Here is a 17,352-nt window from a genome sequence, read left to right as displayed (position 1 = left end):
ATAGAGGGACAGAGACAGAAAGAAGATGAAGCCGTTATTCAAGAAAGCTTGTTGATAATTGCAAAAGAAATCGCCCTTGGTAAATTTACTTCAGTCGAACATTCTTAAGTTGAAAAGGAAGGAGAGAAGGAAATGTTGATCGATTCAACGCGAAGAAAAGATAAAAATCAAATTCTACACTCCGATTCTTTTAACGTCGAAAGCCTTCAAACAAGCAAATACGTAAATAAAGCAAGTTGATTTCCTTTGCGTAACAGATTTCTGATATTATTTCCAATAATTGCGAGAAAATGATTCGATAGAGAAAATCTTTCAAATCTGAGCTTTGAGATATCTTATATATCTGATCGAAAATTACGAGGTATCGTTAAACATCAACGGACGATATCCACGTGTATTATTGCCAATTATGATTCGATCCAGAGATAAATTTATGTATCTACGTGACAGATGTATCAAGCTTAACGAATGTAGAAAGATGTGACTTGAGATGATTCCGTGCTCCTTGTTGCAAATGTTAATAATACGCGAAGAGAATATCGTTTGAGATTGAAGGACGGAGTAGGGTAAGAGATATGAAGAACAAAGTTAATATCGTTATAGATCTATATAAACGTGAGTATATATTTACTTACATGTATATATAGTACATAAACGAGTTACCAACTCTTTTGAGTTACGCGACTAGTGTATCCGCGAATAGCTAGAGAACGGAATAAAGATCAGACAAATATTAACGACGTGCAATGAATGTGCCTCGTGTCCGGTTACGTGCTAATGTGATTTTACATGCCGAATGGCTTAACAGTAACAACTTTGTAGTATCCCGTTAGGTCGTACCACGTATTACGATCACGGTTTCGATCGTTAAACAAAGTAAAAGAAAGGAGTGCATGCACATAAAGGAGCAGTCGTAACGACCACCGGGATATAATGGTTATAATCTAAAAGTAATAAGAATAATTTTGTTCGATGCGGTTAAAGCGGATGGGAAGCCGTGAAGGGGATGGTTGCGATATCGACGTCAGAGATATTGAGAAACTATGATGAGCATCAAGAACACAAAATCGTATTCTGAATTAATACATATACATATACACACACGTCTTTAGTTTCCATAGCATATAATATTAATATTTAGTAATTATGACTTTTAGTTCTATTTTATAATGAATTAAATATATAAATACTAAATATATAAATAATTGTATAATGGAACATTTGTAAATAGTATGCGTATCTGAAGTAATTGGTAAATTTCAAATAATAAAGATTTTATTCAATAAAAAAGGTTCGATTACATTTGTGCATCCTATCAATGATAAAAAAATTATTACATTATAAAACAAAAAAATTATAATAAACAAATATTTATATAATGAATTATGATTTTTATAAATCACAACAAATAATTTTTTGGATATTTATTTATTTATTTTTTTCAAGAGGGACATTTTCAAGTCGAGTGGAAAACTTGAATCTCGAAGATCAATTGTTCGAACGGTCGGCCTTCGCGTATAGTAACAGATATTTATATACATATACATACATAAGTTCATACGTATATACACATACGATATTTCTGGCATTTACGATGAGATCCGGGAATGACGAAAGCCTGTGCGCACGAGTTTTTGTCAATATGCGTGGCGAAGCAGGTATAGAAAAGAACAAAAACCACGATGGGAAGTCGTTAGACGGAACTCTTGCTCCTTGAAAATATAAAATGTTAGGCGATTAATTGCTCTTCTAGCAATTGAGATCTCTACGAAAGCTAGTTTCTGTAACGAATGAAGTTCAAAATAAACCAATAAAAAAAAGAGAAAACTGTACCTACAGTTTTTATGCTGCTTTTAAGAAAATAAAAGGAAAGAAAGAAAGAAAGCAAAAAAATATGAAATGAGAAAAAATAAGGAAAACAAATGTATGAATGAAAAAGAATGATTCTATCAGTCTTTCCAAAATCTCAATGATCAATCGAAATTTCTGATCTCTTGTGTTCCTCATGTCTTTCGAGCTTTTATATCACAAGCTGAAGCACCGAAGATGTCGAAAGAAATTTCCGTAGACGGTTCTGAACGTATTACTTCGTTTTCTACTCCTTTTCTTTCTCACTCTCTCTCTCTCTCTCTTTCTCGTTTGTTTTTTCTTTTCTCCAACCACTCATCCAGCCCTTCTTCCTCTTCGAGTCAAGATTCCGCTCTGCTCGCGCTCGTTTGGTCCAGCCCAGCATCAGGTCAATGCCCTAGTGACCAACGCACCTTGTTCCTCTGGCTCGTCCGTTCATAAGCCGTACGTGTGATCGCCTTCGTCCGCTCACGTACATAAGTGTGCGATGTATAGATAGTATGGTTTCTCTCTCTCTTTCTCTCTCTCTCTCTCTCTCTCTTTGTGTGTGTATATGTGTATGTGCGTGTGTGTGTGTGTGTGTGTGTGTGTGTGCGTGTGCGTGTGTGTGCCTATGCATACGTGTATGTGTACGTGTACGATGAGTCGATCCTGCGTGAAGTTTCTTGGAGAGTACACGAACGTTTTGCTCTTCTGATATTTCTTGATGAGTGTGCGCACTCACGAGCACACTCGCACGCACCTATCTTCGTAAAAAGAGAGACACGCACGTTCACAAGCGCGTGCTCGATCTAGGGCAACGAAGCCCGCGTTGGAGAGTACGACTTTTTATCATCCACTTAAGCTAGCTGAGATCGAGCGAGATCCTTAGAGAAGAAGGAAAAAAAGAGGAAAACGCCCCATCGAGACGTTGGGAAAAACTTAACTCTGACAAGTACGAAACGCGTATCCGTCAAATTGAAATCGTGACACTTTGAGATCGGAGATATACGGAAAAAAGAAACCATTTTTCTTTTTGATTATTTGGATAAATATTCTTTAATCACGTAGATAAAAAGATATAAGCGGTGCAATAGTTATACTGAAGTAATAAGTAATGAGTTATCATTTAAAGAAAATTTGGTTTTTTATTATTTGAACATAATTACTAAAGAATCAACTCGTATGTTGATTAGTAACAAATTAAGTGACTCCGTCTATATACTCGTAGTTTTATCAAGAACTTATCTCGATTCAAACTGTCGCTAAAATTTCAAAAGCGGATACTACGAGTAGCACGTAGACTGTTGTATGCGTACTTCTCTCTCTTTCTCTCTTTATCTCTATCTTTCTGTCTATGTACTATAATAAATATGTGTAAGATCTCAAACTAGTGCACTTGTCTTCCGTTTGGATGCAACGAGAGATGCAAGGAGCGTCCGTATTATACGACGCGACTTGTTCCTTTTGTCAGCAAGGGGATCCCAATAGGAACAGGATCGTGATCGAGAAACTCATATTCGCGAGGAAAGAAAAGGAAAAGAATAATAAAAAGAGAGAAAGAACATATCTCGATCGTATTGAATACAGGCACTCGTAAAACGAATGTATAAGGAATTATCTTAGATTCGCTTTAGCTATGAAAAGAAAAGCGATCCGCGCAAACGTAATCGCGAAACCGCAAGATCACTCTCGGAAAAAGGCAATGGCGTAGATACTATATCGTTATCGAAGCTACGTATGCGGGGGCGTTTCTTAAGTTTAACGAGACCGACGATCCGTCTCTTAATGCACTGGCGACGGCTACAATTTTATTCAAATATTTTTATGTAACGTACAATTATTATCACATATATCTATGTAATATATAAATATTGAGTGTATCTGTATTTTATATATATATATATATATATATATATATATATATACTTTACATAATTTATATTATATATAAGTATGTTTAATGTATACTATTAATTAAAAGTTATTAATAAAATGTGTACGTGATTAAAAATGATATTTATCGTTTCCAATTACCTATAAATAGATCATTAATAAATCAATAAAATAATTATTAAAAATGATTTAATGAATGTTGAATTTCCTATGAATTCAATATGGCTGTAACAATCAAGTAATGATTGACGACGAATGTTGATCGCAAACCATGACCGTTTTGGATGAGTTCTGATACGATTACTGATTATTTATTTTTTTACGTCAATGATAATTCTCTCTTTTCTCAATTTACAATTTTGAACGAAAGAAGAGAGGAGTGAAAGAAAGAGGCAAGGTGAAAAGAATGGAAAAGACAGTCGCGTAAAATTGTCGAGGTTAATGATAATATAAACGTTAAAAAAGAATTCATATGAACGAATTTTAAAAATTCGTAGTAGATAATCGATCCAAGATTTTTCCTTTCAAAGATGACACCGTCACAATATTAAAAATTATTATTAAGAAGAAGAAAGAGAGGGAATTGATTTTGAGATATTCGTAAAACAAATTTGCGAAAAGGGTCGAAGATGTCTACGCCATTGCAAAAAGGAACTAGACACAGGGTGGTCGAAGATTCCTCGTACATCAGACGATTCCGAGCGTTGCTCCGGCACGTAGATAATCTGCAGGTTTTACCGTGCATTATACTACAACGTCGAAGGCGTCTCCTCCTCCTCATTCTCTTCTTCCTCCTTTCATGCAGCCAATGACACAGGACACGAGGGGGACGCGAATTACGTGCCGTTTCGTGTCCATGCGAATCCCTTTCCATTCAAGCTTTTAATTTCAACGGTATGCCGCTTCTTTTATTCCTTCTTTTTTTTTCAATTAGATTTGATTTTTTTTTAATCAAAAGAATATACGATATATTTGTCATTTATCGCAGAACATATTTGTTTGTTAGATCAATTTTAATATTTTAATTTAATATTTTAATTTCCTTGCTTTCTTATCGTTTATCTCTTGTTTTAATTTCACTTTAATTCGTATTATTTCACATGATCAATGGTATAAAGTAATTTCTATTTCTCCATTCTGTCATCGATTAATCGATTAAATTGAAAAACGTTTCATTCGTTCCAAAGATTCGCTTTTTTAAACGAGACGCTCACGATTCTAAACTTAGATTATAAATGTTTTCCTCGTAGCCTCGTCCAAATCGTTATTCCATCCAAGTTGATTGTGAAACTACTTTGTTGCTATTCCCGATTGCACGGTGTTTCTCGACGAAGTTTACATTCGCATTTGTACGGCTATTATATGTGAGAGATCTCTTTCAATGAACTTTTATCTCTCACTCTTTCTCTCTGTGTATAACTCGCTTTGCTAATAACGCAGTAGTCATTGAAATCGGATGTAGTATAGAGAATCGCGCGAGCGGATATGATTAATGCATGAGAGACATTTTTGAAGAGTGGAGTGAATTAGTAGACATGCTATACTTTCTAGTCGACTGACAATATGAAATATTTGATTATACTCGTTCCTTTTTGAGATCATTGATCGAAGACAGAGGTGACACATAAAGGAGAATTCGTAAGAGAATTTCGATACACGCGAACGACGTATAGCTAATTTATTTATCTATTCCCTATTCCGATCCTGTCGACTGTCCAATTTTTATTTCATTTATAGTTTATTTGGGATCTTGTTGAAAAAAACATTTTATAATCGACGATGAACAAGAATTCTAATCGTTCGATCGACAAGAATTCTTCCAAGAATCTTCGAAGAATCGTTCCATCACGATGTCCGATATATAATTATTATCGAAATGATCAAATAATAATGATAATGCTATGATAAACAATTATAAATGAAGCTTCCAAGATTCTCATTGCACATATATCGCAGTCTCCACGTAGAGATTAATGTATGTAAGTACTAAAGCATGCGTTGAGTCCCGAACGCTTTTCACTGCGTAACGTCCATCGTATCCACGATGTCGGGCATAATTACTTGGCAAGATTTAATCGATGTGCTTCGAGCTAATGAAAAATTTTTCAGTGCGTGTGCCGCTATCGATAAGAAGATACTATCTTTATAACAGTAAAAAATATTTTTGATCTCTTTATTCTTCGTTAGATATTGAAAAAAAACGGAGGTGGTTTAAAAATGTATGCAGATATTGTAAATATAATAAATATAATGATATAATGTAATAACATATAATGTGATAGTAATTTATAATACTACTACTAATAATAATAATAAAAATAATGAAAAACCCGTAGGGAAGAAAGGAACCCAGAAAAATAACCGGAGAAATTCTTTATTGTAATAATGATGATGATGATGATAATGATAATGATGATAATAATAAGTAGAATACACCAACAGAAGTGATTATATTGAAAAAATAATATCTACATATCGTCCTCATAAACAAACACAAACTCGTAATCATCATACAGTCATATTACAAATACACACCATGTTATAGAAAATATACTGACAATCCTATAGTAACAGACAAAACGAACACAATACCAACAGTTTAGATATCATATTAATATACAAAATAAATAAGACTCATTGACATAGCCATATCCAACGACTACAACATCAAGAGCAAATACTTTGAAAAAATGAAGAAATGCACACGCTAGCTCAGAAAATCAGAAAAATATGAAAATAGGACAAAGTTATAATAGTACCACTCGTTATATCAACCACAGGAATAATAACACAAACATTCATCTAGAACCTACAGCTACCTGATACATTTATTCATAAATACAAAAAACAGTAATATTAAATACAACAGTAATAGTTAGAACATTCCTGCAATAATTACATTTATATGAACTTAGATTGTACGATCAAAGAGGAAAAAGCCTCTGTGCGAAATATACATATATAATATGAATAAAAAAAATACCAATAATAATATACAACAGTTTGAACAGTTTCGGTTAAATTCAGACATACGGATCTATTCAAAAAATCTATATTCTAAAAACATGTAGCATAGATAGTACATTTGTTTAAACAAAATTAATATTCTCCTTTCAAATTGATAAGAAAGACTCGTTTAGAAAAAAGGAAAATCATCCAAGGTGAAAGTAGATCGATGAAGATAATAATAATAATAATAATAATAATAATAATAATAATAATAATAAAGTTATTGCATGTAAATCGAAAACAAAGGAATATAAAATATTAAACAATGAAATCCTTTAGAATTTAAACCAACAAGAAACATATAAATATAGGGGCATTCAAGAAAACAAGAATAGAACACAGAAACAAAAATTAAAAAATTAAAAAAGAGCAAGATAAACCTCCATACTTAAAAACAAAATAAAACATATGTAACATATTCAAAGCTAATAATATTTTTGCAATAACAATTTTAACATATTCTTTCAGCATAGTAAAATGAACGAATACAAATCTGGAAGAAATAAATAGAATCAATAGATTTCAATTAACAAAAAATAGGTTATTCCCAATTTGCGTACTGAAAGAATAATAATAAGCAAAAAAGAAGGAGGAAAAAGATTAATAAACATTAAAGATTTATATATAGGACAAATAGATATGCTACTCAAAAGAGCGTACACTGCACAAAGCAATAGTAGGTAAAAGATACACACCACTTAACCTATCGTAACTACAAGTTCTACGAAAAATAAAAAACATAAATTAACGAAAGAAATTAGCACGGTCAAAAAAATTGATATATGAAAGATATTATAAAAACGTTAACGATGATAATATCAGTAAAAGTCTAACATAAAAATATTCGCAAAACGGTTATTCGCAAAAAAGGAATTGGCAATAGCTTTACGGGACTAAGTAATTGCCATAAAAACTACAGAAAATATATAATGAAAAATATAACTATAAAAGATGATACATTTAAGCAATGTCATCAAACAAAAAATAATAGTCTGTACCTACTAACAGAATATAAACTAATAATAGAACGGGTTATAAAAGTAATATAGAAGAGGGGAAATAATTGACCAAGCAATAACACAAAAATATAATTTCAATCCAAACGATACATTATACTAAATATATAAATTACAGACAATAATCGGAAACAAAAATTACAAATTATACTAGGATAAAACCATATATACGGACAAAACGATATCACATTACTGATTACAATACACAAGATAAAAAGGAAACAGTCACTTACTCTTAAAGATATATCAATATCAAGAGATATAAATATATTAAGAAAATACAGAAAAAAGTAGAAAAATATGATCAACTAACAATAGAAGTGCAGAGAATATGACAATAAAAATATCACATATCGTCTAACTCAGTTTGGTTTGAACACAACATTACGTCAGAATTCAAACGGCAACCATTTTAAAAACATGTGAAATAGTACGGAAATTCTTAAATTAAGGATATGCATGCAATAGTAACATCGGAATAGATCCGACAATAATCCGTTTATTAAGATTATCCCATCTGATGAAACGTTGGGCAAACATACTTATACGAACAAAAAAAAAGAAATAATAATAATAATAATTAGTCATAATAATTAATAATAATAATAATAATAATAATAATAATAATAATAATAATAATAATAATAATAATAATAATAATAATAATAATAATAATAATAATAATAATAATAATAATAATAAAGTGTAATATATAACAAAGAAGGTGAATGATTAATCTTTGATACGAATAGTTTTGTTTTAATAAAACGAATAAAATTAAATTTATTTGATACGTATTAACAAATATATAGGCTTATAATAAAGCTATCATCTTGTGTTTGAAAGTTAAACGTTGTGTTGCTTCGACATAAATTTTGGACGAACATTGACGGCTAAGGATAAGATGTTAGATCGACACGCAGAATTATTCTTATTGGCTTCGTCTTTTCTCTTACACGATGTACCATGAATTGCCTCATTAAGTGTATCTATTTACGCAAAAGTATAGAGAAGAACTAGCATTTTTCTCGATGAAATGTCGAAAAAGATTTTAACAAAACTCTTGATGTTTTACTTTATTTAATATGTAAACCTTCGCAGTTGTTCTAAGGAATCGTAAGAACCGTAAAAGCAAAGAGGAATATATAAATTAATTTTCATACCCTTTTTCTTTTAATTTATTTGTAATAGAAATGATACTGATAAAATGTAATTCAGTTTTGTTATTTCGAAGTCGATGAAATAAATAAAGAAAAAATAAACTATTATGTCACCAGAGTGAATTAATGTTTATGCTTATAATTAATTAATTTTCAAATGAATAATGAATTTAATATCCAAATGTCGCAGGATACTAAAACCATCTGTTGATTAAATTGAACTCAAAATCTCTTGTTATCCTCGTTGCTGATTCAGTACTCCGTTCGAGATATAGAGATCTTTCTTACCGACTATATTACCGACATTTGCTTTTTATCGGATGGGTTTACGCAGCTGAAATTATAGATCCCTGCATTTACCTCTTGAAACATTATCTGTATTATCTGAGGAGTAAGATTTATAACTTTAAATAAAATGCGTGTTTAAATTCCATGTTAAGCAAAGATTATTTTCTAGATATTTAATATCTAATACTTCAACGCTATATTGATTAAATTTCTTAATTCTTCTCCGTAGCCATTTTACAACGTTACTCGAAACCTATAAGAGGACATCAATTTTGGAAGGAAAGCCGGTCGTACCTGACGAGTGTAAACCGGTTCTACAACAGCTACTTTAAATACGATTAAAAATTACCATGCGTAAGGATGCTTCAATATTATAGCGATATCACGGTGACGATCAAGAAAATTTGATATTTTAGGTTTGTAATTTATCGAAGAAAAAGGAAACAGATAAAATTAAAAGTGCTTTGATAATACATCTAATCTAAGAATGATAAAACAGCAAGATTTCATCATATATACGTATCACAATAGGTCATATATTAAAAAAAGTTTTCTGTCCTTCAAGAAAACACCGATTTGTATCTAACGTCATCGACACACGTATTAGATACTATCAAGGTTACTGGATACGATATTACCTCACGCCGATTCACAGAAGTTGTAGGCCATGAAGTCGCAATAACCTATAATTTGTAGTTATTAAGCTAAATGAACGAGCGTTCGATTCTGTGAATGGCCTGTTATAAGACTTTTGTTAATGATTGTTATATAGCGTTCTTTCGAAACGATTTAATGCGTTGCTTGAGAGAGAGAGAGAGAGAGAGAGAGAGAGAGAGAGAGAGAGAGAGAGAGAGAGAGAAAGAGAGAGAGAGAGAGTCAGTGGGTTATTCCAGGCTCAACTATAATTACTGCCATTTCGTGATACTTTGTTTAAAAAAGTTTACATGATAAAAGAAAAATCTCTCAGCTGTCAAACGAATGGTTTACATAAAAGAACTTTTACGTTGAGCGATTCTTCTCGAAGAAAATAACATAATTCCCATGTCAAAAATGATTTTCGTCAGATTTTTCGAATTTGTGAAAGCTCGTAGGATCTATTTTTTGAGATAGATCTCGAAAAGAAAGACGAAGGAAACATTAAGTAAGGCAAGTGAAATTTCCTTCTCCAAGGAAATTAAGATGTGTGACAAAGACGTAAAGGTTTTCCGTTTCTCACGTAGGAAGGCAGAGAATTCCACGAGAGAAGAAGAGTGATCATTAATCCGTCAGTATAGTGAAGGCGGAGGCGACGGTACGCTTGGATGATCACGCGAGTAAAACAGGACGAATATAAGAGAGAAGCACCTTGTGATTAACGAAGATTCCGAAATATATTTGGTTTATAGATAATTTTCTAGTCATTTCATCACTCGTTATAGGATTGTAATTCAACAACGTAAAGAAAAATCCAGATATTACTCACAGTGTAACATATGTATATATATCTATAAATTATTTTGAATTCAGACAATTGGAATTAAGATATATATATTATCTATATATATCTATAATAAATATGAAATACGTATGTACTTCGTTCCGTGTGGATTTATTCAAGGTGAATAATTGATATTAAATGATTAATGTATAATGTTAACATGTAACTTTTCGAAGAAAAAAGATAATCAAATGCCCAAATGACGAAGTAAATTATTCGAGATTTCCGAAAAAGTGGAATATCAAGGAATTCATTACATGATTGTAAACAATTCAATAAAAATCGATAACACACGCTTATTTATAGACTTTATTAATGATTTATCCAAACCAAATGCAGCTTAGATCGAAATAATTTGAATAAAAATAATTCTACTTGACGACTGAACTATGCCTATATATGTATGTCTTTTTAAAGCAAACTATCCGTCTTAAGATCGTTCGCGAGACGGAAAAGGGCGTGTAAGAGTCGAGAAATCGACTCGAACTTGCTCTTGAGCCAGTCACGAAAGAAGGATCGACTCGAAGGATAGGCACGATCGGACCTCTTGCAGGAGTGGAACGCATAAACGCTGTTAATGAGACGGTTCGTAAGTCTTGCCCTGGTAACTTGGTAACGCGAGAGAGGTTGAGAACCCTAAGGTGGCTCGTGCTCGATGATGACCTCTGACCATGAATACCGAATAGTGAGACGAGGCCATGCTTGGGCACGCGAGGCCCAAGACGTTGCCGCAAGGCACGCGCAGGATCCACTCCTCCTCCTCCTCCTCCTCCTCCTCCTCCTCCTCCTCCTCCTCCTCTTCCTCCACCTTTTTCTTCTCCTCCTCCTTCTACTCCACCTTCTTCTTCTCTTTCTCTTCCATCTTCTTTCTCTCCTCTTCGTCTTGTCTCATCGTTCTGACATTCGCTCCTTCTCTCTTCTCCGTTTTTTGATACTTGTTTCTCTCTCTCTTTCTCTCTCTCTCTCTCTCTCTCTCTCTCTCTCTCTCTTTCTCTCTTTGTCCACGTATTTCTACGCGATTGGCCAGTGTGTCATGGCGCGCAGCACTCTATATGCAGAGACCCGACGCTAAATGGAAACCCGGGAGAATCCTAGTATGCAATCGGTTCTCGTTTTCCTTTTCGTGCCGATGCACAAAACGATCTAGTCTAACGAGAACATTTGTTATTACGAGTTTAATTTTTTCTTTTGTCTAATTTAATTATAAAAATCTGATTTTTAATAAATTTTGATGTAGAACTTTGTGAATCAAAAAGTCATTGTACAAGTATAGATTTTAAAATAAATAATATTTTTAATTATGAATTTATCAAACGATTTAATTATAATGGAATAAGAAGACAATAGTAATTTAAATGAAACAAGTTCGAACTTGATGATTTTTCAAATTTCTCGAACATAAACTATTAGATATAGAGATGAGGATCGCGTAAGTCTCGTCGAGTATCAAGGTGAAGGATATATGTATGCCGTGGCTGGTATCCGCCGGCTAAAGTTTCGAAGGGGCGGTGTGAAAGGCGTAGCCCGCTAATTATAATTATACTACGGCGGTATTAGCCAGCGTGAAACGCTACGTAAATTCTAGCGAAATACTCGCCGCCCCTGCGGCTCTTTCGGGGGATGACTCTCTCTCTTTCGCTCTCTCTTTCTCTCTCTCTCTCTCTCTCTCTGCTTCTCTCTGTTTCTCTGTCTCTCTTGCTTTTTCTTTTTTTTTACATATCTTCCATATGTCTTTTGTGCGCGCGAGTAAGCGAGCTTTGTTTTGCGGTTCACGCCCGAAGAAGGACAATTTCAAGCCATGTTGTTATAAGACTGTTTAGAAGAGATAACGGATTAGTTGTTTACAGCTAGCCAACTTCTTCTCTGCGCGTAAATATTTGTTGAACTTCTGCTGAGCTTTTTTATTTTTTTTATTCCTTTTTTCTGCTTCAATTGTTAAGCTCGCTGCTTTTCAAAAGAATTTTCGAACGAAATGTTAAACTGAGTTCGACTCAATAATATTTACTTTATAATTATTTTCATTCGTTTAAATCCATATGATTCAGTCGATATTACTCGCAATTTAAATTGATTGTTTCCGTTTTATCTAACTCGAAACAATCTTAATGAATGTCACTGACTCAAGTATTTGACTCATTCTCGTTTGGAACTTTTCGCAAAAGCTTACTATCATATTTTTCTTTCTCTCTCTCTCTCTCTCTCTCTCTCTCTCTCTCTCTCTCTCTCTCTTTCTCTTTCTGTTTTTCTGTTTCTCTCTGTTATGTTATTGGAATAACTACATCGCGTATTAGTGATACTTTTATCATAGATTACGGTGTTCGAATCGGTAATATCGGACGGACGATCGCGATATGCAACAGGTATGCTATCCATTATCTGATAACAGTAATTACATCTACGTGTCACTCTGAAACATATAAAAGCCCTCTGGCAGATCGTACATATGCGTAGATATGTACATATGTACATATTACTATAGACGGATATACAGATCGAGCGAATGAGGAAGAGAGAGAGAGAGAGAGAGAGAGAGAGAGAGAGAGAGAGAGAGAGAGAGAGAGAGAAAGGATAAACGAGAGACGAATAATATAGAAGACCACGAAAGCAACGTTGGTATTTATCACGAGTGACTTAAGAGGGCAGACTTTCGTATTGGACTTCTCTCTTGGCTGGTTTCCTTCTAGTGCACTAATAACATAGTGGTGAGCTGATAATTAATAATGAAACTTGGTAGAAAAGAGAGAGAGAGACAGAGAGAGAGATAGAAAGAGAGAGAGAGAGAAAGAGGCAGAGAGAGAGATAGAAAAAGAGAGAGAGAGAGAGAGATAGAAAAAGAGAGAGAGAAAGAGAGAGAGAGAGAGAGAGAGAGAGAGAGAGATAACGTAGTCTACTTGTCCCAAGATTCATCGATAGTGGAGAATCACGTAAAAAGAGGGAGAGAGAGAAAGAGAGTGGGTGGATCTCTTTACTTCGTATAATTGTAAGGTACAGACTAGCCAGAGCGCTACGTGCGATTCGCTCGAATTCTCGACTCGAATGGTGGCTCGATTCAAGATCCTTTTCCTGGTTGGAAAAACTGCGGGAATATTTTATCCTGTCGTTTATTATCCGAGCCCCAGATGAAAAATGTTTATCGCAGGGAAAATGGAATACGTATTGCATCGAATCATCGATGAGCATGAAAGAGAGAGAGAAAGAGAGAGAGAGAAGAAAGATGAAATATGGAGTTTAATTAAAACCACACATAAAGGTCGAGCGTGGTAGAAAAAATTGACTACAGAAACATTATATGGTCTTTTCTCTTGAGAATTTCTAAATATTGCTTTTAATCTGTGTTGCGTGGGATCTATGATTTTCTTAGGTTAGAAAATAGAGTATAAAATCGAAATGAGAAATGTGTGCGAGTTGGAAGAGAGAGAGAGAGAGAGAGAGAGAGAGAGAGAGAGAGAGAGAGAGAGAGAGAGAGAGGAAGAAAAAGGGAAAGAAGAAAAACATTTTAGGTTTTGTTTATACAAAGCAACCGAGAGAAACAAGAGCGAGTTCGACATTTTTATTTGGAAATACGTGTTCGTTTTCGTAGTTGGCATTGATATCGGTTCTCTATCGTTCTTTGCCGCTCGTAATAAGTGGCTTATATACGGGGGGTATATTGCTTGGCCCCCTCGCTGGGTGAGTGAAACTAATATAATAACGATCATTTGTATCAGGAGTCATATGGAGTATCGGCGAGCTTGTGCTCGATTGCGATTCATCTTCTAAATGCAATGAGCGCGTTGCACCTATCGTAACATTCGATACGTAAGGTGTAATCTCGAAAATCTTTTTACAATATACTCGGTGAATTTTACAGTTATTAACATCTTTTATAGAATTATAAGATAATTTCTTTCTTTTCTGATTGGCGACCTTAACGCGTTCATTACCGTATTAATATCGAATCAATCGATACATTTATTGTCTTCATAAGAATTTTGTAAATAATTCGAGAAAGATATAAAGAGTATAATTTTTAAAAAATTTATCACGACGATGAACATGTTAATCGACTTGTAATTTCCATATCATTCTCTTTCAGGACATAAAGCAATTTTGTTGTCGAAAGGAGAATAAGAAACGGAGAATTAAACTTCAGTCGTTTCTTTTTTCATGTCTCCATTGGCTTCCCTTTTTTAAAAGAAAAAATAAGGAAAAGAAAAGTAAAAGAAAATCATTTAGGTGACCTTCTTTCTCTCTTGCTCGCGATTTTGCCTTTTTTATACTTTTTTCCTTCCCCCTTTTCCTTTTGCGTTTCGCCATGCAACTTTTTTGCCTCCACCCACGTACTGTGACTTTACTGAAGAGAAAGACGAGTCTCAATACAAATAAGATAATCTCCATTATAAACTTGGGGTAGGGTAAGTAAACGATGAGGAGTTATTTACTTGCCTTGGAAAGAGGGATGGAAGATGAGAGAGAAAGAGAGAGAAAGAGAGAGAGATGAGGGATGGCGAAGAAGGAGAAAAGGGAACAAAGTAATAACAACGGAATAAGAATAAGAAGGAAGGCTTGAAATTCGCTAAGGTACCTAGAAGAAGTTTTAAGTCGACTGACGCAAGATCCACGGTAACCATCATCCTTGAATCTTTCTTTGCGCACAGGGATTATTATCCCCGAGCAAATGGCTTCTTCCAACATGCTTTTCCCGTTCTTCTCTTATTCAGCTTCAGAGAAAGCGCGACTGCTTGTGATCAACTATTAAAGATTTGACACTGTCTCGAGAATCATCGAGACGATCTACCTTTTTAGTTTGAAATGTCGATATAATCGGCGTCTTTGTTACATTTATTATTTGTTTCTTTTTTTTTCTTTCCAGAGAGGTCACTTTTTTCGTAGGTAATATTTATGATCTTAGCTACTTTGCTTTTATTTTATTTATTCTTTTTTCTCGTTACAAGTAACGAAAATAGAAAATAATTTTCTTTTGAAAGAACGACACTCTTTCTCTTTACAATTTCCATGTATTTTAATTAAGATAATTACAAATATTTGATATGAGAGTCGAACTAAATTTAAAGCGAGGCAAAAGGCGAAGAATAAATTACGACGATAACACGATGATTATATTGTAGTACAGAATCCGGTTTAAGTGTCGAACGCGAGCTCTCGAATGCATAGCTGGACGCGATGGGTGGTCTAACGTGGTAAAGGTCAGCCAACGTCATTATCTTCACTGCCAATCACATTAATTATTCCTTTAAGAAGCATTCGTCGATAAGGGAAAAAAATACGGCGGAGATAAATATATATATAAATGAAAGTCGATGTTTATAATACTTCAAAATAAACAGCAACATTTTGTGTATATTCCGCGCCATGAAAATGATCAGCAATGTTGGGAAAGGTCAGAAGAGATACCATAAGGCGAGATCGATTCTAGTGAGATGGCAAGAAAGCGAGACGTAACTAACTAAACAAGTCGATTTACGTAAGTCGATCTCTCGAACTCACCCAAGACGCGCCGCAGTCGCCAGCTCCAAGTGTCTGAAAGGCCGGCATGCACCTGAATGTCATTTTGAACTCTACCGCCGAAATATTATCCAAAGGTCGAGCACCGTTCTTCGGTCACAACTTACCTAGAACAAAGCCAAATACTTAGTTAGCAATCGAATGGAATTTTGCTAGTATAGAAGAATATTTGGAACAATTCCTCATTCAAATATTCGAAGTTTGAGATCAAACAAGATGGTAGTTAACGTCGTCATTGGTAGACATTTCGTACTATCATAATTCTACATAATGAGAATTTAGCAAAATTTACTGGTATTTTTAACTTCTTCTCTTTTCCTATTCCCACCAATTCCTAAGTTATCCGTCTGCATTTCATATACTCTTAAAGTTTCTATTCCTCTTAATACAGAAATTCTTTTTGAGAGAAATTTTACTTCCGGTTCTTTGTAACCTTTACTATTAAATAAAATTTGTACTAATGTAATGTTATTTAACCATAATGCCCGAAAAGCCGACGATTTTTTCTATCCCTAGTGGTAGTTAGACCCTGTTGAGAGGAACCATCACAATAGAATGCTAATTTCAAAATGATTATTGACGTAGTCTTTCTAAAATGCGTTTGGATGCATTTTGACATTTTATTAAAAAATGATTTGCCATCACCGAGCAATAAGGAACGCTCTGGCAATTACTCGAAAAAGATTCCGAGCTAGAATCCTACAGTGGAAAGATCAACGATCGAATTTTTAGAGAATCGTGAAGTCGTTTTGATCGTAAGCCCAGGATCGCTGCGGGTGTTCCTCAATTTCCTCTACATTTTTTTATGCGATTTCTTTCGCTTTTCACTTCTCCATGTTTTTAATATAATTTATATAGAATATGTATATGATGTTTCACTGATAAAAATGTAAAGATACTGATAAAACAAAAGATAACAAGTTTTAACGACCTTTGATGGATCGACTTTATCGATCTTATTTTTTCCTAAGTGAATTATAATTGATCAATCGTTCGATTTCAATGATCCAGTTGCACGTGGAGCAAAGATTTTTAAAATAAAATTCATGTCATTCTGAAATTTTTTCTAAGCGATTTGTATTCTATATATCTTGAAATTACGATCTAATATTACGTATTTAGAAAGGTAGAGGGAAAATCAGACTCCCAAAAGATTCGAATATCCACAGGGATC

The 17,352-nt window shown here is 33.8% G+C and overlaps 1 protein-coding gene across 3 annotated transcripts in view; it reads right to left on the bottom strand.

The window, feature by feature from the left end:
• LOC124422399 (transcription factor AP-2-epsilon) overlaps positions 1 to 17,352 on the bottom strand; it is a 141,800-nt gene that overhangs the window by 65,299 nt on the left and 59,149 nt on the right. The window contains exon 3 of one of the 3 annotated variants that reach the window (XM_046958801.1): positions 16,161 to 16,285. The exons of 1 other annotated variant lie outside the window; for it this stretch is intronic. In XM_046958801.1, coding sequence (XP_046814757.1) covers positions 16,161 to 16,223 — 63 coding nt within the window. In that variant the 5' untranslated portion in view covers positions 16,224 to 16,285. The remainder of the gene's footprint in view (positions 1 to 16,160; positions 16,286 to 17,352) is intronic. One more of the 3 variants, XM_046958802.1, reaches the window with a different exon arrangement.

Source organism: Vespa crabro, chromosome 2 (genome assembly GCF_910589235.1).
Source record: "Vespa crabro chromosome 2, iyVesCrab1.2, whole genome shotgun sequence".
NCBI classification, from domain to species: domain Eukaryota; kingdom Metazoa; phylum Arthropoda; class Insecta; order Hymenoptera; family Vespidae; genus Vespa; species Vespa crabro.
Note: the sequence above shows the minus strand (reverse complement) of the source record. Positions and strands in the feature narration are given on the sequence as shown.